General features: G+C 49.4%; 1 protein-coding gene across 1 annotated transcript in view; it reads right to left on the reverse strand.

Moving 5' to 3' along the window:
- Nucleotides 1-649: 649 nt before the first annotated feature.
- Nucleotides 650-16,565, reverse strand: part of epha10 (EPH receptor A10) — a 53,192-nt gene continuing 37,276 nt past the window's right edge. Inside the window, exons 2-4 of the mRNA XM_030347709.1 lie at nt 15,407-15,471; nt 11,459-12,131; nt 650-675 (exon numbers count right to left, since the gene is read on the reverse strand). Of these exons, the coding sequence (XP_030203569.1) occupies nt 650-675; nt 11,459-12,131; nt 15,407-15,471 (764 nt within the window). The remainder of the gene's footprint in view (nt 676-11,458; nt 12,132-15,406; nt 15,472-16,565) is intronic.

The following is a 16,565-nucleotide window of genomic DNA, read 5'->3' on the forward strand; positions in this document are numbered from 1 at the left end:
AGTACCGAGAGGTCGGTTTTATGCAGCAATCACACTTTACCTCCCATGTTGTTTATTTTTCCAAACTTTTATACATTTTTCTTACTTATCTTTACTTATTTCATATAATTTTTTATAGCTATTTACTTTATATAGTATTTTTAGGGTTAGGGTGGAGGTTAGGGTTAAATGGACGAGCCCCTTCGACCAATCATAATGGAACGCATCAAATACACACAGGATCTCAATGAAACATAAGTACTTCTCACGAGCACTGATACGGACGCAGCCACACACACAGACACACAGCCAAAGACACAAAAGCATCCCGTGATCAGACACACACACAGACCCACACGTGTCTGTTCATCACACACAGAGCCACAGACGCACACACATCAGATTATCAGACACACACACAAATAAAGCATTTCATGCCTCACACATAATGAAACAGATCCACACACACACACACACACACACACACACACACACACACACACACACACACACACACACACACACACACACACACACACACGCTGCTGGGTGTGGTGGTTGATCTCGGAGTGTGTTCCTGGACATTGTGAGCCAGTGAGGGTGGGGGCGTGTCCAGTACATCTCTGTGTCCCTTTATATCCTTCTCTGCTGTCATCCACACACAAACCCATCAACTGTTCTGGGGCCAGCACTTATCTGGGGACACCCACACCCACACCCACGCACACACATACAAACAAACAGATTGAGAATCACTTGTAAACGCACTAAACAACACACGCACGGATACAAACATACACTTTATATACAGACCGACAGGAAATATAAAGACACACACACACAACAGTAAAAAGACACACAGACAAAAACATAAACAATAAAAAGACACACACACACACACTCGACAAAAAACAGACACACTCAGACACATACTAAACAATATCCCCATACAAACACAAAAACCCACAAATGCATTGCAAAGACAACAATGAGTGTGTGGGCGGTGACGCCAGGTGGCTCTTAAGCATCCCGTGAGAAGCTATGATTTACTCTGAGGTGTGTCGACACCTCACAGCTCGCGTGGGCTACAGGGGTGTGCACGTGAGCGCACGTGAGCGGCGCCAGCACCCTGTACAGCCATGTAGGTCCGTGTCTGAGTTAGCAATGCGTGGAGACAGACAGGGCCTGTTCCCAGCTCCACTGCACAGACCGGGTGCCTGTGTGGGACCACGTCCTCCCCCCACAGGAGAGCTCTGTCTGGGGGGAGGGGAGGGCCATGGACACACTGGGGGATGGAGGTGGATAAGGACTCCGCATCCAAGGCTTTGGTTGCTGGTGTTTCTTGGGTTGCGTGTGTGCATGTGTGAAGACCGGGTTAGAGTGGACAATCTCTGTGATGACGACAGAGAAGCCCTGCCAAAGGGTACTGGGTTCGATCCCCGGGGTACAGAGTGTACCTGTAGGCATCCTTTAGCAGGGGGCATGAAACAATCTCCTGACGTTCATTGCAAGTCGCTCTGGGTAATCAAAATCGGCTAAATTAAATTAGAGAAAATAGAGGAAGGACATTGACGCGCGTGTGTGTGTGTGAGCGTGCGTGTCGATATGTGTGTGTCTGTGCCCATACGTGTGTGTGTGTTAGTGTGTGTCCATACGTGTGTGTGTGTGTGTGTGTGTCCATACGTGTGTGTGTGTGTGTGTGTGTGTGTGTGTGTGTGTGTGTGTGTGTGTGTGTGTGTGTGTGTGTGTGTGTGTGTGTGTGTGTGTGTGTGTGTGTGTGTGTGTGTGTGTGTGTGTGTGTGTGTGTGAGGCCAGGGCGCGGCAGGGGCGCTACGCACCACGCCTAGCTGGAAATGTCCTCATAACGCTCCCTGCAGGGAGCCAATCACTCCCCACTGGTCCTCACACACACAGGCTGGGAGAGAGAGAGGAGGGAGGGAGGGGGAGGGGGAGGGGGAGAGAGAGAGAGAGAGAGAGAGAGAGAGAGAGAACGAGAGAGTGCGAATGAAAGTGAGAGACAGACAGACAGACAGACAGACAGACAGACAGACAGACAGACAGACAGACAGACAGACAGGGAGATTAAGAGAGACAGAGAGACAGAGAGACAGACAGACAGACAGACAGACAGACAGACAGACAGACAGACAGACAGACAGACAGACAGACAGACAGACAGACAGACAGACAGACAGACAGACAGACAGACAGACAGACAGACAGACAGACAGGAGATTAAGAGCGACAGAGAGTTAGAGAACAGAGAGGCACCAATTGTGCTTTGAAAGCATTTCTTTGCAGTATTGAGTATTGTAGAAAATGAATAATAATGACAGCGTGTTGTCGCATGTGTACGTGTTTGTGTGTATTAGTATGTATGTATGTATGAGTCATTGAGGGTGTGTATGTGTGTTAATGAGGAAATGTGTGTGAGTGGAAACAAGCTTGCATGAGTGTGTGTGCATGTGTGTGCATGGGCTTGTATGTGGATGTGTTTGAGTATGTGTGTGTGTATGTATGAGAGTGCGTTACTATGTGTGTGTGTGTGTTTGGGTTTCTATGTGTGTGTGTGTGTGTGTGTGTGTGTGTGTGTGTGTGTGTGTGTGTGTGTGATGGAGAGAGCCAGAGACAGGTGGGCCTGGGTGAGCTGGAGACAGCAACAGATGGAGTGAGTTATGGACAAATTGCACATATGAGCCTCAAAGGGTGTGGGAGGGAACCTGTGTCTGTTCACGCATATGCAGCGCGCGTGCGTGCGTGTGCGTGCGTGCGTGCGTGCGTGCGTGCGTCTGGCGCGCGCGCGTGTGTGTGTGTGTGTGTGTGTTTGTGGGCCGCAGGTGGCCCTGGAACCATCCTCCTCTCACTGCGGAGGGAGTTTGACAAACGACGACCAAACGAGGAGCAGAGAGGGCTGCCAGGGACGGGCTGGCCCCGGCCCGCCTGGCAGCCCCCCGCACAGCCAGGGGGGCCCGCGGTCACTCTGTCTCCACGGCAACCCCTCCGCCTGGCCGCAGCCCACCCAGCACACACACACACACAAAGACAAACAATCACACTCCGGTGAGACCGGCACACAGAAGCGAGCGAAACACCCATACAAACTCAATCTATGTATTGAAATGCAGGATTTACACACACGTGCACATTCACAAATGCAGAAGTACACACACACACACACACACACACACACACACACACACACACACACACACACACACACACACACACACACACACGCAAACCCATGTGGGCTCCAACCGTGGACAGTTATAGTGTGAATTGTGCAACTGCTAAGAAAACACTATAGCATCGTGAGTCAACGTGGTGCGTGGGCCCACTTCATTCCCCGTCAGTGTGCCGGACCCTCCAAGCACGGACCTTATCGTTATCGCTAACCCGCGTGTCACCGAGGCCCCGGGATTGCGTCCCACAACGACGCGGCCGACACGGCGCCGTTAGCCGCGAGCGAGCTGCTAGTTATCAGCGCTGGTTCAACGGCGGCTAAGTGAAGTCAAGCAGCGGACGCCCCGGCGCGCGGCTCTCATTTTCCTCAGTGTCCCCCCAGGGATGGCCACCGCCGCCGCCACCGCCGCACCACGGACCGTGAGGAGCTAGAGCTGTTTACCGCCTCCCCGCCGGCCAGCCCTGGGCTGGGGGTGTTTGTTTGTGGAGGACTTCTGTCCGTCTAATCCTCTCCCTGTTTCTCTGTCCGTCCGTCTCTCGTTCACGGCACTATCTCGGAAATTATGAATGGAGAAGGGAGACAGAGAGAGATGGAAAGAGAGACAGAGAGAGATGGAAAGAAAGAGAGAGAGAGAGATGGAAAGAAAGAGAGAGAGAGAGATGGAAAGAAAGAGAGAGAGAGAGAGAGCGAGAGCGAGAGAGAGAGAGAGAGAGAGAGAGAGAGAGAGAGAGAGAGAGAGAGAGAGAGAGAGAGAGAGAGAGAGAGAGACCGTCCCTGCCTTCCCCGGCACTCTCGCGGAGACGCGTTCCAACCGAAGCGAAAGTGGCAACAGAAGCCGGTCCTCGAGGAGCAGGTGGGCAGCTGGGTCCCGCTCAGAGACTGTCACACAGTAATGGAAGTGGCGCTACGTGACACGGCCGTGTTTTCACCTATCCGCCTCCCGCCTCCCTCTCCCCTGATGAACCCTCTCACAGCTTCATGTTTCCCTTCACAGTGACCAACAGTCACCTGAACCTTTTTTGCTTCATCTAACTTTTTCGACTCCAATCCCCGGAGATCGTGACTCACATCCTGTACTCCTTACCCCCCCCCCCCCCCCCCCCCCTACTGCCCTTCTCCTCTCCTTTATTCTCACCGAACCCTTTACTCTCCCTTCCCCTCTCCCCCCTACCCTCTCCTCACCCTTTGCCCTCCCCCTCTTCCCAGTCCTCACAACTTACCCACCCCCGCTAACCTCTCCTCACCCATTTACTCCCCCCCTTCCCACTCCCCTCCTCACCCATCCCACTCCTCACCCTCTACTCTCCAACCTCCTCCCCCTACCCCTCTTCTCTCCCATTTAGTTCACTCCCTGCCACCCACATCCTCCCCCCCTTCACTCCCCCCTCACCCACCCCCCCCCACCCGTTTCCCCGCAGTGCGTTCTACTCCACCCTTTGTGTTGCCCGCTAGCAGACTCCTCCAGCGTGGCTCCGCCCACCCCGCCTCCACCAGGCCCCGCCCCCTCACACGGCGAGCGAGCGGAGATTACTCAACCAGCCCCGACAGTCCTTTTCTGCAACCTTGTGTTCCTGTGTATTACTCGGTCCATATATCTATAAATATATATGCACGGCGCTGTGTGCAGGAAGCCATGCGCCACACCCTCCGTCGCCACACATCACTTCAGCCCCAATTATCCTGTTCCTTCCACCTCGCGTGAAAATGCACTTTTATAGGTTTTCCTTCTTTTCCGCGTGGGAGGCTGTTGAGGTGTTAAAGCATTCCTATACTAGGAGGAATACTAAGGGGGGAGAGAGAGAGAGAGAGAGAGAGAGAGAGAGATAGAGAGAGAGACAGACAGAGAGACACAGACAGAGAGAGTTGGGGGAAGAAGAGAGAGCGTGACAAAGGAGAGAGGAGAGAAAGCGCAGATGGGCACATCGGGCACTTTGCCAGTGCGGGCTGATAAAGTGACTAAAGTAAAACGTGTGATAGAGAAAGCAACAGCGAGAGAGACAGACAGAGAGGCAGGGGGGTGCGTGTGTGTGTACGTGTGTGTGTTTGTAAGTGTGTGTGTGTAGGGGGGGGCTGGGGGGGGAGGTGAGCGATGGAGGGCTGCTGAACAAGAGATCTTCTGTCACGACAAAGTCGGTCAAAGTCGGAGGGAAACATATCAGAGACGCGAGGAGGACGAGAGCAGACACGTGACATATGGCCAGTACGACGAAGAGCGGGAGGCAGAGAGAGGATGAGGAGGATGAGGGAGGCAGAGAGGAAGAGGTTTGGGAGAGGAGTGAGGAGGAGGAGGGGTGGAAGAGGAAGAGGAGGAGGAAGGAAAGGTGGGAGTGAGGGGGGAGGGGAGTGAAGAAGAGGAGGGGGGAAGAGAGGAAGAGGAGGGGGTGATGAGAGATGTGGAAGAAAAGGGGAAGGCTAGTAGGAGGAGGTTCTATTAAAAGAGGATCGGGGAGAGAGAGGGGGAACAGAAGGAGAAGGACGAGGAACAGAGGGATGGATTTAATAAACATATGATGGGGACTCGTGCCAGTTATTGGATGCTTACACACAAAAAACGCACACACGCAAACGCTCACAAACACACACACTTAGACGGGCGCACACACAATTACACACACACACTTACACACATGCCCGTTCGCCGCTCACACAAACGCACACTTAGAGGTCCACATACACACACATACGCACACTAACCCGCAGACACACATATACACGTTTGCACACACACACACACACACACACACACACACACACACACACACACACACACACACACAGCCATATGCAGCTGATTAATCTTCAGCAGATTTCAGACCGTTCACCCCGACTCCCCCCTCCCACATCACGGGTCAAAGCCCACCACATGGTCCCCATGGCGACAGAGGGGGGAGGCATACGGCACCGGGGGAGTAATTCACAGGGGAACGATGGAGTGAGAGAAAAAGAATGAAAACAGATAAACATTAAAGAACAAATCAAGAATCAGAAATAATGAAAATAGACAACATTGAGGAAGAAATAAAGAAGAAGAAATAATGAAAAAAGAGGAAGATTAAGGAAGTAATAAAGAAGGAGAAATAATGAAAAAAGACAAACATTAAAGAAGATAAAAGATAAAGAAATAAAGCAAGAAAGAGACAAAGAGAGAAAAAAAGAAAAAGCAAGAAAGAAAGGTTGGAGGAACAGAGGAGGACAAAGGGAAAGAACACCAAACAAAATAGTGACGCAGGAAGTTAGAGGACGACTGCAGTGGCAGGGAGGGAATAAACTAAATACATAAAATGAATTATTATAAGGAGAGAGAGCAAGGAGGCAGAGAGAGGAAGGAAGGGTTAAAGGGAGGAGGTTCAGGAAGTAATGAGAATGAGAATGGAGAGGGGGGGGAGAGCGAGGGAGAAAGGGAGAGGGAGAGGGAGAGAGAGAGAGAGAGAGAGAGAGAGAGAGAGAGAGAGAGAGAGAGAACGAGTGTGCCTGGAGGTGTGCTACAGGAGAGCAAACACCAAAGATAACAAGGAAATCTGCTGAAGACACTGCTGGTAATTATCATGGAGGAAGAATAGCAGAAGCTTCATTAGCAACACACACACACACACACACACACACACACACACACACACACACACACACACACACACACACACACACACACACACACACACACACACACACACACAGCGATATGCCTGTGATTTATATAAAGTGAAGCATTTCTAAGGTGAATTATTACGTAATTTATTTTCCCCCGTTCCAACAGTGGCCTTTCAGGGATTTTTGGTGTGTGTGTGTGTGTGTGTGTGTGTGTGTGTGTGTGTGTGTGTGTGTGTGTGTGTGTAGAAGAAGTATATATGAGTACACAATCTTTCTTTAATCATACCGCCCCTAAAATCTGTTGGATTAATTATGTAAATAAATCACCTCATGTTGTTCTTCTGAAAATAATTAGAAGTATTTGTCTAAATAAATCAACATCGGTTCCAACACCATCCTCACACAGTGAGCGTAGGCCTTGAGAGCTTAAACTCACTACTCCATGCAGTGATTAAGGCATTATTCAAACAGTACGGTACTTACTATAAGTCCTACTTCTCCATCAAACCTTTAAGATCGTAATTACCAGAGTAATTACCCCAATTATTATTTAACGGACGCTTGTAAATTAAATCATTTGCGTCGACATTTCCTCCTATCTGGGACATTTACCAAGGCAAACATAATGTGTGTGTTTGTGTGTGTCTCTGTCTGTGTATGTGTGTGTGTGTGTGTGTGTGTGTGTGTGTGTGTGTGTGTGTGTGTGTGTGTGTGTGTGTGTGTGTGTGTGCATGTTTGTATGTGTGTGTGTGTGTGTGTGTGTGGTTCAATCCAATGCTGCTGACTGCGGTTCTTTTGCCCAAACTAACCAATGACAGGAGCGGCGATAGGGTTGACTTAGAGGGTCTGTTACCGTAGTAACAGACGTTGTGGTCCGAGGTAGTGTATAGCCGACCGCTACAATCTGTGTGTGTGTGTGTCTGAAAAAGTGATTAGACAGCAGTAAGTGTGTGTGTGTGTGTGCGTGTGAGAGAGAGTGCAAATGTGTGTGCGTACCTGTGTGTGTGTGTGTCTATATGTGTGGGGGGGGTGTATTTGGGTTTGTTTGTCCAAACAAACAAACACAACTTGTTTGTGTGTTGGTGAGACTGTTTGTGTGTGTGTCTGTGGGTGCGTGCGTATGTGTGTGTGTGTTTGTAATTATTAGTTGTGTGTGCGTAGCCCACTCCCCTGCTGTGGGCGGCATCAGTAGCTACTCACTGACTAGTCAATACTATCGATCTGCTCCGTGAGTCTCACACACTGTCCTATAACTTCACAGCCAGATGTAAATAAGATGTGGTGCGAGCACACACACACACACACACACACACACACACACACACACACACACACACACACACTCTTACTTACACAAAGCCACACAAAATCAATGAAGTCCCTTAACGCACAATATTAACGCTAGTTTCCTCCCCTTAATGTGGCCGCTAATTCCCTCTCAGATACAGAGACACACACACACACACACATACGTGGCTCAGGTCCCCCGTGGTAGCGATCTATGAGCTTATATATGTATCTACATCCTGGTGCATGCATGGGGTGTATCTCTGTTGTATCTGTCAGACAAAGGGGGGCGAGAGTTCCACTGGAGAGAGAGTAAGTGTGTTTGCTCGTGTGTGTTAGTGTGTTTGTGTTAGTGCGTGTGTTTGTTTCTGTGTGACATTGTGTTACTGTTTCTGTTAGTATTTGTATTTGTTTGCGAGTCTCTCTCTGTGTGTGTGTGTGTGTGTCTGTGTCGGTGTCGGTGTGTGTGTGTGTGTGTGTGTGTGTGTGCGTATTAGTATATGCAGTGTGTGTGTGTGTCATATGCGTATTAGTATGTGTGTTTATGCGTCTATTATCTGTCTGCGTGTGTCTCTGTGTGTGCGTGTTAGTATGTGTGTGTGTTCGTGCTTTTCCGCTCGTGTGTTTATCTGCCGTTGCATAGGTGCGTGATAGCCAGGTGTGCGTCCCCAGGCTAATTCCTCAGTCTGGTGAACCATTACGGCCTGATCGATAGTTCTGGAGCGATGGGGAAGGGTAGGAGTCTGCATATTCAGAGAATCAGGGCTCTACAACTCCGTTCACCGGACACTGGAGGGGCTGCGTTTACACACTGCTAGAAGCTAACAGCTAGCTGCTAACTTCTAGCTGTTAAATGCTAATAGCTAGCTGTCCGTTGCTTTGGGTGGACGTTGAACGCTTAATACCTAACAGCTAACTGTTGGTCATAAAATGCTTATCACTGAGCGCTAACATCTTACTGCTAACCAGCTAGCTAATGACTGCTAGTCCCTAGCAGCGAACAGTTTATAATCAACCCTGTCCTCTAATATCTAACTCACTGCTTACACCTAACCGCTAGCAGCTAACTACCCACCCACCAAGTGGACTGAACCTTCATCCGGGTGGACCCTCCCATCTGTGATGTCACTACAGGGTTGAAACGACCGATTAACAATCGCACCTGGTGGCGTTTTCTTCTTATGAAAGCCTCGCTCTGAGTTGACAATGAACACGGCGCCCACACACACACAGCCAGCACCCAGCCGGCCACAACACCCACATCCTGTTCAGCCCACAACACAAGATGGCGTGGTGTAGAAGCCCACAGCGACATCGGTGCTGCGTAACCGTGGAGATTTGGACTGAGCAACCGCCAGTGACCCACACACACATACACTGACCGCCGAACCAAACGCACCCGTTGTCGACTACGTCAGGGGTCCCCCACAACCACCCACTGTGTGTGTGTGTGTGTGTGTGTGTGTGTGTGCGTGCGTGTGCGTGTGCGTGTGTGTATGTCAGAGACCAGTGCCAAGCGCTTTGGTGCTGGCGTTAAAACTCTGACAGGCCGACATTGTAGGACAGTGCATGTGTGAGCACATTAGTCACTGTTCTCTCTCTTTCCTACTCACTGTCACTCTCTCACATAAACTCACACACACACACACACACACACACACACACACACACACACACACACACACACACACACACACACACACACACACACACACACACACACACACACACACACACACACACACATACACACACGCACACACATAAATCAAGGCAGCATCTATGCCTCACATAACAATAACCGTTGAGACAACAGAGCAACAAAATCAACGGCTAATGGATTTAAAACTAATTAAGAGGCAATTTCGAGAGAGAGAGTTTGAATGTGCTTTCATAAACTCCCACGCACTTCCACTCATCTGATTACGCTTCACTTTTCCTTTCATCTTTCAATATTCAGACGCTCCGTTTATTTACTCCTAAACAATTCAACCATCTGCTCCTCCTCTCAAGATCTTTCTTGCTTCCTTCCTTCCTTCCTCGTTGCCTTAGAGCCAGTATGTCACTTCCTGTCTGTCGAGGAAGTCCTGTCTCACCCCCTCCTACGCCTACACTGTCTACTAACAAACTTCATGGGGTATAAACTCACACACAAAACACGCACAGACACACACAGGAACACACACACACCGGCACGCACACAAACACACACAAACTTGCTTGCCTTAAGTACCATACGAAGTGAACACAAACGGACATGTCCACCAAACCGTGGGTTTAACAGACGCACAGGGAGAAACAAAATGGGATGGGCACGGCCAGGCTAATACCACCCTCCACTTTTAAATAAATATCACGCATCTGCACCCTTGAGTTTCCTTCTGTTGTGCACTTGAAGAGACGTGAGCAAGCCGACATTAAAGCGGACCGGCAGAAGATGCGTCTGGTGTCGGTCTTATTAGAGCACAGTGTGTCGCCTTCAGTGTGCGCAGAGACCCCGGAAGACAAGCGACGCGGCTCTGATGTTTAGCGCCGGTAAGTAATGCGCCCAAAGGACTCGCCCGCCTCAAAAGACAAAAGACGAAAAACAACCAAAACATAAAAAAGCCCCCTTGGAGAATGTAATTGTGACAAAAATCCATTCAAATAAAAGGAGCTTGGGTTTAACAAGTCCGGAGACGTCTGTAAGCAATGTCGGGCCGTGTATCAGGAGAGGAAACAGTCGAGGCTTTCCCCTTCACGGTGGAAAAATACAGTTTCTAATGATGTAAAGACAGGGAAAGTCTGGCCGTAGAATGACTTCCCAGTTAGTGTTGTTTTGAGGTGAGATGCAAACAAACGCGTTGAAAGGTTATTTTAGTTTGGCTGGCTTCCTGACAGCCGGGAGAAAGGACCTTGGGTTTGTAGAAGCAGGGCTTTTCTATACTTAAAATGCTGAAACCTAGCAGCACAAAGGACGGAATTGTTTAGCATGCAATGGTCGCAACCCAAGCCGTACACTAGGAGGAAAAATATATCGCCTTTGTATTTCAGGGCTGAGAAAGCTTGTTTTTCGTCCGAAAGTCTTTACTTTTTTGTAAAAAAAAAGAGTGTTTTTTGTCGTTGTTATTCTCTCCATCGGTCTTTCCATCCCTCTCTCTCTCCATCCCTCTCTCTCTCCACTCATCTTACCGTACATCCATTACTCCATTATTCCATCTTCCTACCTTCATGGTAATGCTATCCTTTGCCATCATTACACACTCTGTCCATTCACCCACCTTCCCTCCCTCCCTCCCTCCCACCATCCCTCCCTCCCTCCCTCCCTCCCACCCTTCATCGTGCTATCCTCCTACCATCGTAGCTGCTACAATTAACCATCATCATACATTCCATCCCTCCCTCCCTCCCTCCCTCACCCCCTCCCTCCCCCATTCCTACCTTCACAGCTGCTGTGGCCCTCCTCGTAGCCGGCGCTGCAGCTGCACTTCCCGATGGGCACCAGCCACTCCCCCTCGGCGCTGCAGTGCATCCTGGGAGGGCTGTCCGAGTCCACCTCCGAGCTGTTGACGCAGGCGCCGCGCACCTCCACCAGCGTGGCGAACGCCGCCTCCGCCACCGTGTCGGGGAACACGGCCAGGTTCTGCACCGTGGCCAGGCAGCGCTTGTAGTACACGCGCACGGCCACCAGGGCCACGCAGGCACCCACGTCCTGGAAGGCCAGGTGGAAGCCCTTGCGGTTCAGGTGGCCGATCTCCCGCACCTCCGTGTTGAGCTTCATCTTGCGCTCGCCCAGGTCCCCCTGGGTGAAGCTCTCGTCGGCCGCGATGGTGTCCACCTTGGTGTAGCGGTCCTCGCGCGTCACGCCGCCCAGGTCGCGCTCCGCCTCCACGTACAGCAGGTTGAAGGTCTCCTTGCAGGTGCCCGCCACGCCGGGTATGCTGTTGCAGTCGCGCAGCGTGAACTGCAGCTCCACGAAGATGCGCTGGCCGCCGCGGCGCTGCACCCAGCCCGTCTGCAGCCAGTTGTTCTGCTGCACCGGCTCCATCACGTTGCACACCTGGTAGGTGCGGATGGGCTTGTAGCGCTCGTCCACCCCGCTGATTTCCTCCCACTGTGAGGGGGGGAGGAGGGGGGGGGAGAGGGGATAGAGAGAGAGAGAGAGAGAGAGAGAGAGAGAGAGAGAGAGAGAGAGACAGAGAGACAGACAGACAGACAGACAGACAGACAGACAGACAGACAGACAGACAGACAGACAGACAGACAGACGGACAGAGAGAAAGAGACAGGGAGACATTTTAGTCATTGCAAGGAGGGGCAAGGAAAGCAGACGGCGGGTCAGATTATTCAAGTCAAGGTATTACTTAAGAGAGCAGAGAATGAAGAGGGGCAGAGTGGGATTGAGGGAGGGAAAGAAAATAAAGAATAGTTGAAGAGGACTTGAGTTGAAGTTGGAGGATGAAAGCAGGGCTATGACGTGGAAGGAGAGGAGGACTCTGGGGAGCAGAAGGTCAGGGGTAGACTAGAGATGAAGAGGAGAGTAATATGTGCGCAGACGAAGAGTCAACACACATGGGCATCGATTTTGAGAAGAAGGGTGTGAGTGGAAACCCGCGGGATTTAAAAGGGGCCGTAAAAGCGAGGAAGAGGAAGTGACACGGGGCATTATGAGGCACAATAGCGGGACGACTGGCATGACGGGAAGAGTGGCAGATGAAAAGTAGAAGAGGGAAAAAAGGTAAAGCTGCTAAAAACCCAGGAGGGGGTTAGACAGACTGAAAGGCCAGTTCAACAGAGAGTGCCAGGTATATAGTATGCTATTAGCGCTTTGCTGTGCATATAGTGTGCTATGAAGCATGCTTCAGATCTATTCTGGAGGAAGAATGGCACCAGGGCTCGCCCACAGCGTCACGGAGAGAGTGACTGGCCGTACCAGCTGTCCTTATGCCTTCAGCATCGCCTCTGCTCTCACGCCAACTGCTGTTGTGCCTGCACTTGCCTACACATGACGAGGCATGACATACTACTGGCAAGTACTATTGAATCATTCAGCAGATGATGTCGTTCATTGTTGTACAGTAAAAACGATGCAGGTACACGTCGTTGACGGGTTTTGTGTCTTGCGCTAGAATGCCGGCAGGGAGGTAGCAAACATCGGGACTCAAACCCAGAACCCCCTCATTTTGGGATTCGCCAAAACGAATCCTGACCAGTACACTATCCTGCCCTGAACTAGTGCTTCTTAATGAGGTTTGTTAATGTTGGTTTTAGGGAGTTTAAATGATCTATAGGTAAACTTGTCTTTCTTTATCTTGGCGCCAACTTAGCAGTTTTAGAGGGATTCGTCTGCAAGATGTTTTGTAAGTGTGTCCATCTTGTCTGCTCCAGAACAGGTCTTGAAAAGGCTGTTTTAAAGTTAAAGTTAAATGTTTTTTTCATTGTTGATCTGCCTGATGGCAGAGAGATAGACCTGAAGTGGACTACGTGCCAGACATAGAAAGACCAACAGCATTTCACAGGCTGGACACAAATAGTCAACACTGCTCTTTAAAAAGCCTTCAATCTAGGTGGCATAAAGTATTGATCCCCTAAATGGTGGCATCGATCAGGGCGCTTCGCTGATGAGTTGTAAAAACAGAGTCTCTGGGGTTATTGATCCAGGCCGACTGAGGGAGTAAGAGTGGGATTTTAATTTGACTATCGGGAATCGATGGATCTGTTGAAATCTGCTGACCAAAGCTGAGAAGGAAAATATTATGCCATCGCTCGCTTTATGGTAACTTTCCGAACATTAACCCGTATTGATATAGTTGATTGATTTGAAATCTATGTTGTTATAGGAATGTGGCATATGCTGTTAAGGGATGAAAAGATTATTTCATGTTCTAACAACAAGATTTTAACTTTATCAATCTAAAGTAAAATAAAACATCAAATCATCCGTAATAATCATAAATCTTCTCTCGATTAGTCGGTCTGCCAATGAAATGTGTTTAGAGACGGGAGAGAGTAAAGAAAACACCTAGGGATAAGAGTGATTACTCATGTCTGACTCATTGAATACATTGATTGAATTAAGTTTGGTGAGCTTGTTTTACATTTAACGCCAAAACTCTGAAGCATCATTCATTAACAACACAAAGCCTATTATGAGGATGTTAGTGAATACATATTTTCATTCATTTTAATTGAAGGGAATTTATGGTGCGTTTTGCCTTCTTTTCAGATTTGCTTCATTCACTTTTTACTCAACCAAATAGTTACTGTCAAAGGTCATTGATAAAGTGTATGAACAAGAGAGACAGACAGACAGACAGACAGAGACAGAGAGAGGCAAAAAGAGAGAAAGAAAGATAGAGATGAGAGACACACTGAGACAGAGAGACAGGGAGACAGAGCGAGAGGGTCAAAGAGTGAGAGAGAAAGAGAGAGACTGAGACCGAGAGAGACAGCGTGGATCGGTTCTGTTGTAATGATGAACAGCGGCGTTGTGTCAGGGCGTCTGAGTGGGAGTGGGCCTTGCAGGCATTTCTCTAAGCCGGCCTTACAGGGCTGTGCAGGGCTTGGATCCCAACGAGTCCATAAATCCCCAGTTTACAGCCCTGTACGTGACCCAAAACATTCCTACTGCTACATGAAGCAGCGTGCGTGTATGTCTGTGTGTGTGTCAGTGCGTGTCAGTGCACCCGAATGTACGCGTGTACAGATACATTGCGTTTGTGTGGAATTATGCAACATAACACACACACACTCACTCTAACAGTGCGTCTGTGTAAGTGTGTGTGTGTGTGTGTGTGTGTGTGTGTGTGTGTGTGTGTGTGTGTGTGTGTGTGTGTGTGTGTGTGTGTGTGTGCGCGCGCGCGGGCGCGCAAGAGCGTTATGCGAAACAAGTGCCCAGGCATAAAATCATTCTCTAAAAAGGGGGTTCCCTGACATCTGGCATTTATTGCACCCTCATAACCGGGCGGTGCATGCTTTATGAGCTTGCATCGATTGTTGGGGGGGGGGGGGGGGGGGAAGGAAGGGGGGAGAGAGAGCAAGGTAGGAAGAGGGGACATTATCCATGGCAGTAGGTCAGTGGGTCTGGAGGTATGGAGGAAGGGACTTGTCCAGGCAAAGACTCATCGATTAATGGATTAATAGACATAATGAGTTCTGTACGGTAAAAATGGTTCTGAGGGAGACACAGACGGACGGACAAACAGGCAGGCAGACAGAAAGTAAGATAGACGTATGGGGCAGAGTACCAGCGTGAGAGAGAAAGAGAGAAAGACAAATAAGAGAGAAAGGAATACAGAATAGAAGTGATGGATGAGAAAATAGAAGACACACAAATGCACTTACATACGCACACACAAACACACACACACACACACAGTGCAGACTCACTCCATTTGGGGGGTACGATGTCCAGCCAAGTTCTGCCTGAGTCTCTTTAGAATTCAGCAGCACCACTAGAAGAGAGACAGAGAGGAAACAGGAGAGAGAGAGAGATGGACAAGAAAAGCACATTAGTATTTCAATTCAAATTAAATAACTGGGTTTTGGGCTTCCTTCATTCTGAATAACACTCTCTCTTATTTGATTAAAAAGGCCACAAAAAGATAGAAAACATTGCAATATAGTTGAATGGATAAAGAAAGTATCTAAAAAAATCACATGTTTTTGATTCAAAAGCTTTCACCACCGTTCGCAATGAACAAATACTACTTTGTAGTACTACTGAACGCATACAGTGTCAACACTTCAAAATTCGGACAAAAAAGCAGATGTTGACATGTTAATACCCCAGAAGAGCTGAGGGTATTAAGCTATTCTAAAGCCTCTACTCACACCAGCTGGTGACAAAGGTTAAGGTCAGCAGCAGGAGTGCATAGAAGGAGACAAACAAGATTTAGACGGACACAGACAGCGACACGGTAGTTAGATCTACGGTTTCAGAACCATGGATAGCGAAAAAAGGAGAAAGATCCAGGGTTTCAGAACCATGGATAGCGAAAAAGAGGAAAGATCTAGGGTTTCAGAACCATGGATAGCAGCATGGCAATGGGTGATGGGGGTTCAGAACCATGGACAGCGACATATAAACTGGCACTAGGGTTTCAGAACCGTGGATAGCGACATAGCAGGTCCTAGTTCGGGTTTCAGAACCATGGACAGCGACATAGCCGTAATGGTACGGCCACACCAACCGCGTAGCTCGCGTTAGGGGCGTTGAAAATCGGCATTTTTGCATAGGGAACCATTGGTCTAGGCGCGGTACACGCGTTGAAGCGTTGAAGCGTTGCGTTGGGGGCGTTAGGCGCGGCAGTTGCACGTAATTACGCACGTAAACGCAGTAACGCGGCCAATGCACCAACGCCCGGAGTTCAGAAAATTGAACTTTCAACGCTCCAACGCGTGACGCTTAGCCGCGGTGGCCAATCAGCGTGGAGCTTGACCCGACGTCACTGTCAGAGAGTAGTGAGCTTGCACAGAAGCATACGGCCGACATCTTTCTTTATTCTGGGTGGAAATAGTAACGTAGTTACGCCATTAAATGCGTTTA

Source organism: Gadus morhua, chromosome 22 (assembly GCF_902167405.1).
Source record: "Gadus morhua chromosome 22, gadMor3.0, whole genome shotgun sequence".
NCBI classification, from domain to species: domain Eukaryota; kingdom Metazoa; phylum Chordata; class Actinopteri; order Gadiformes; family Gadidae; genus Gadus; species Gadus morhua.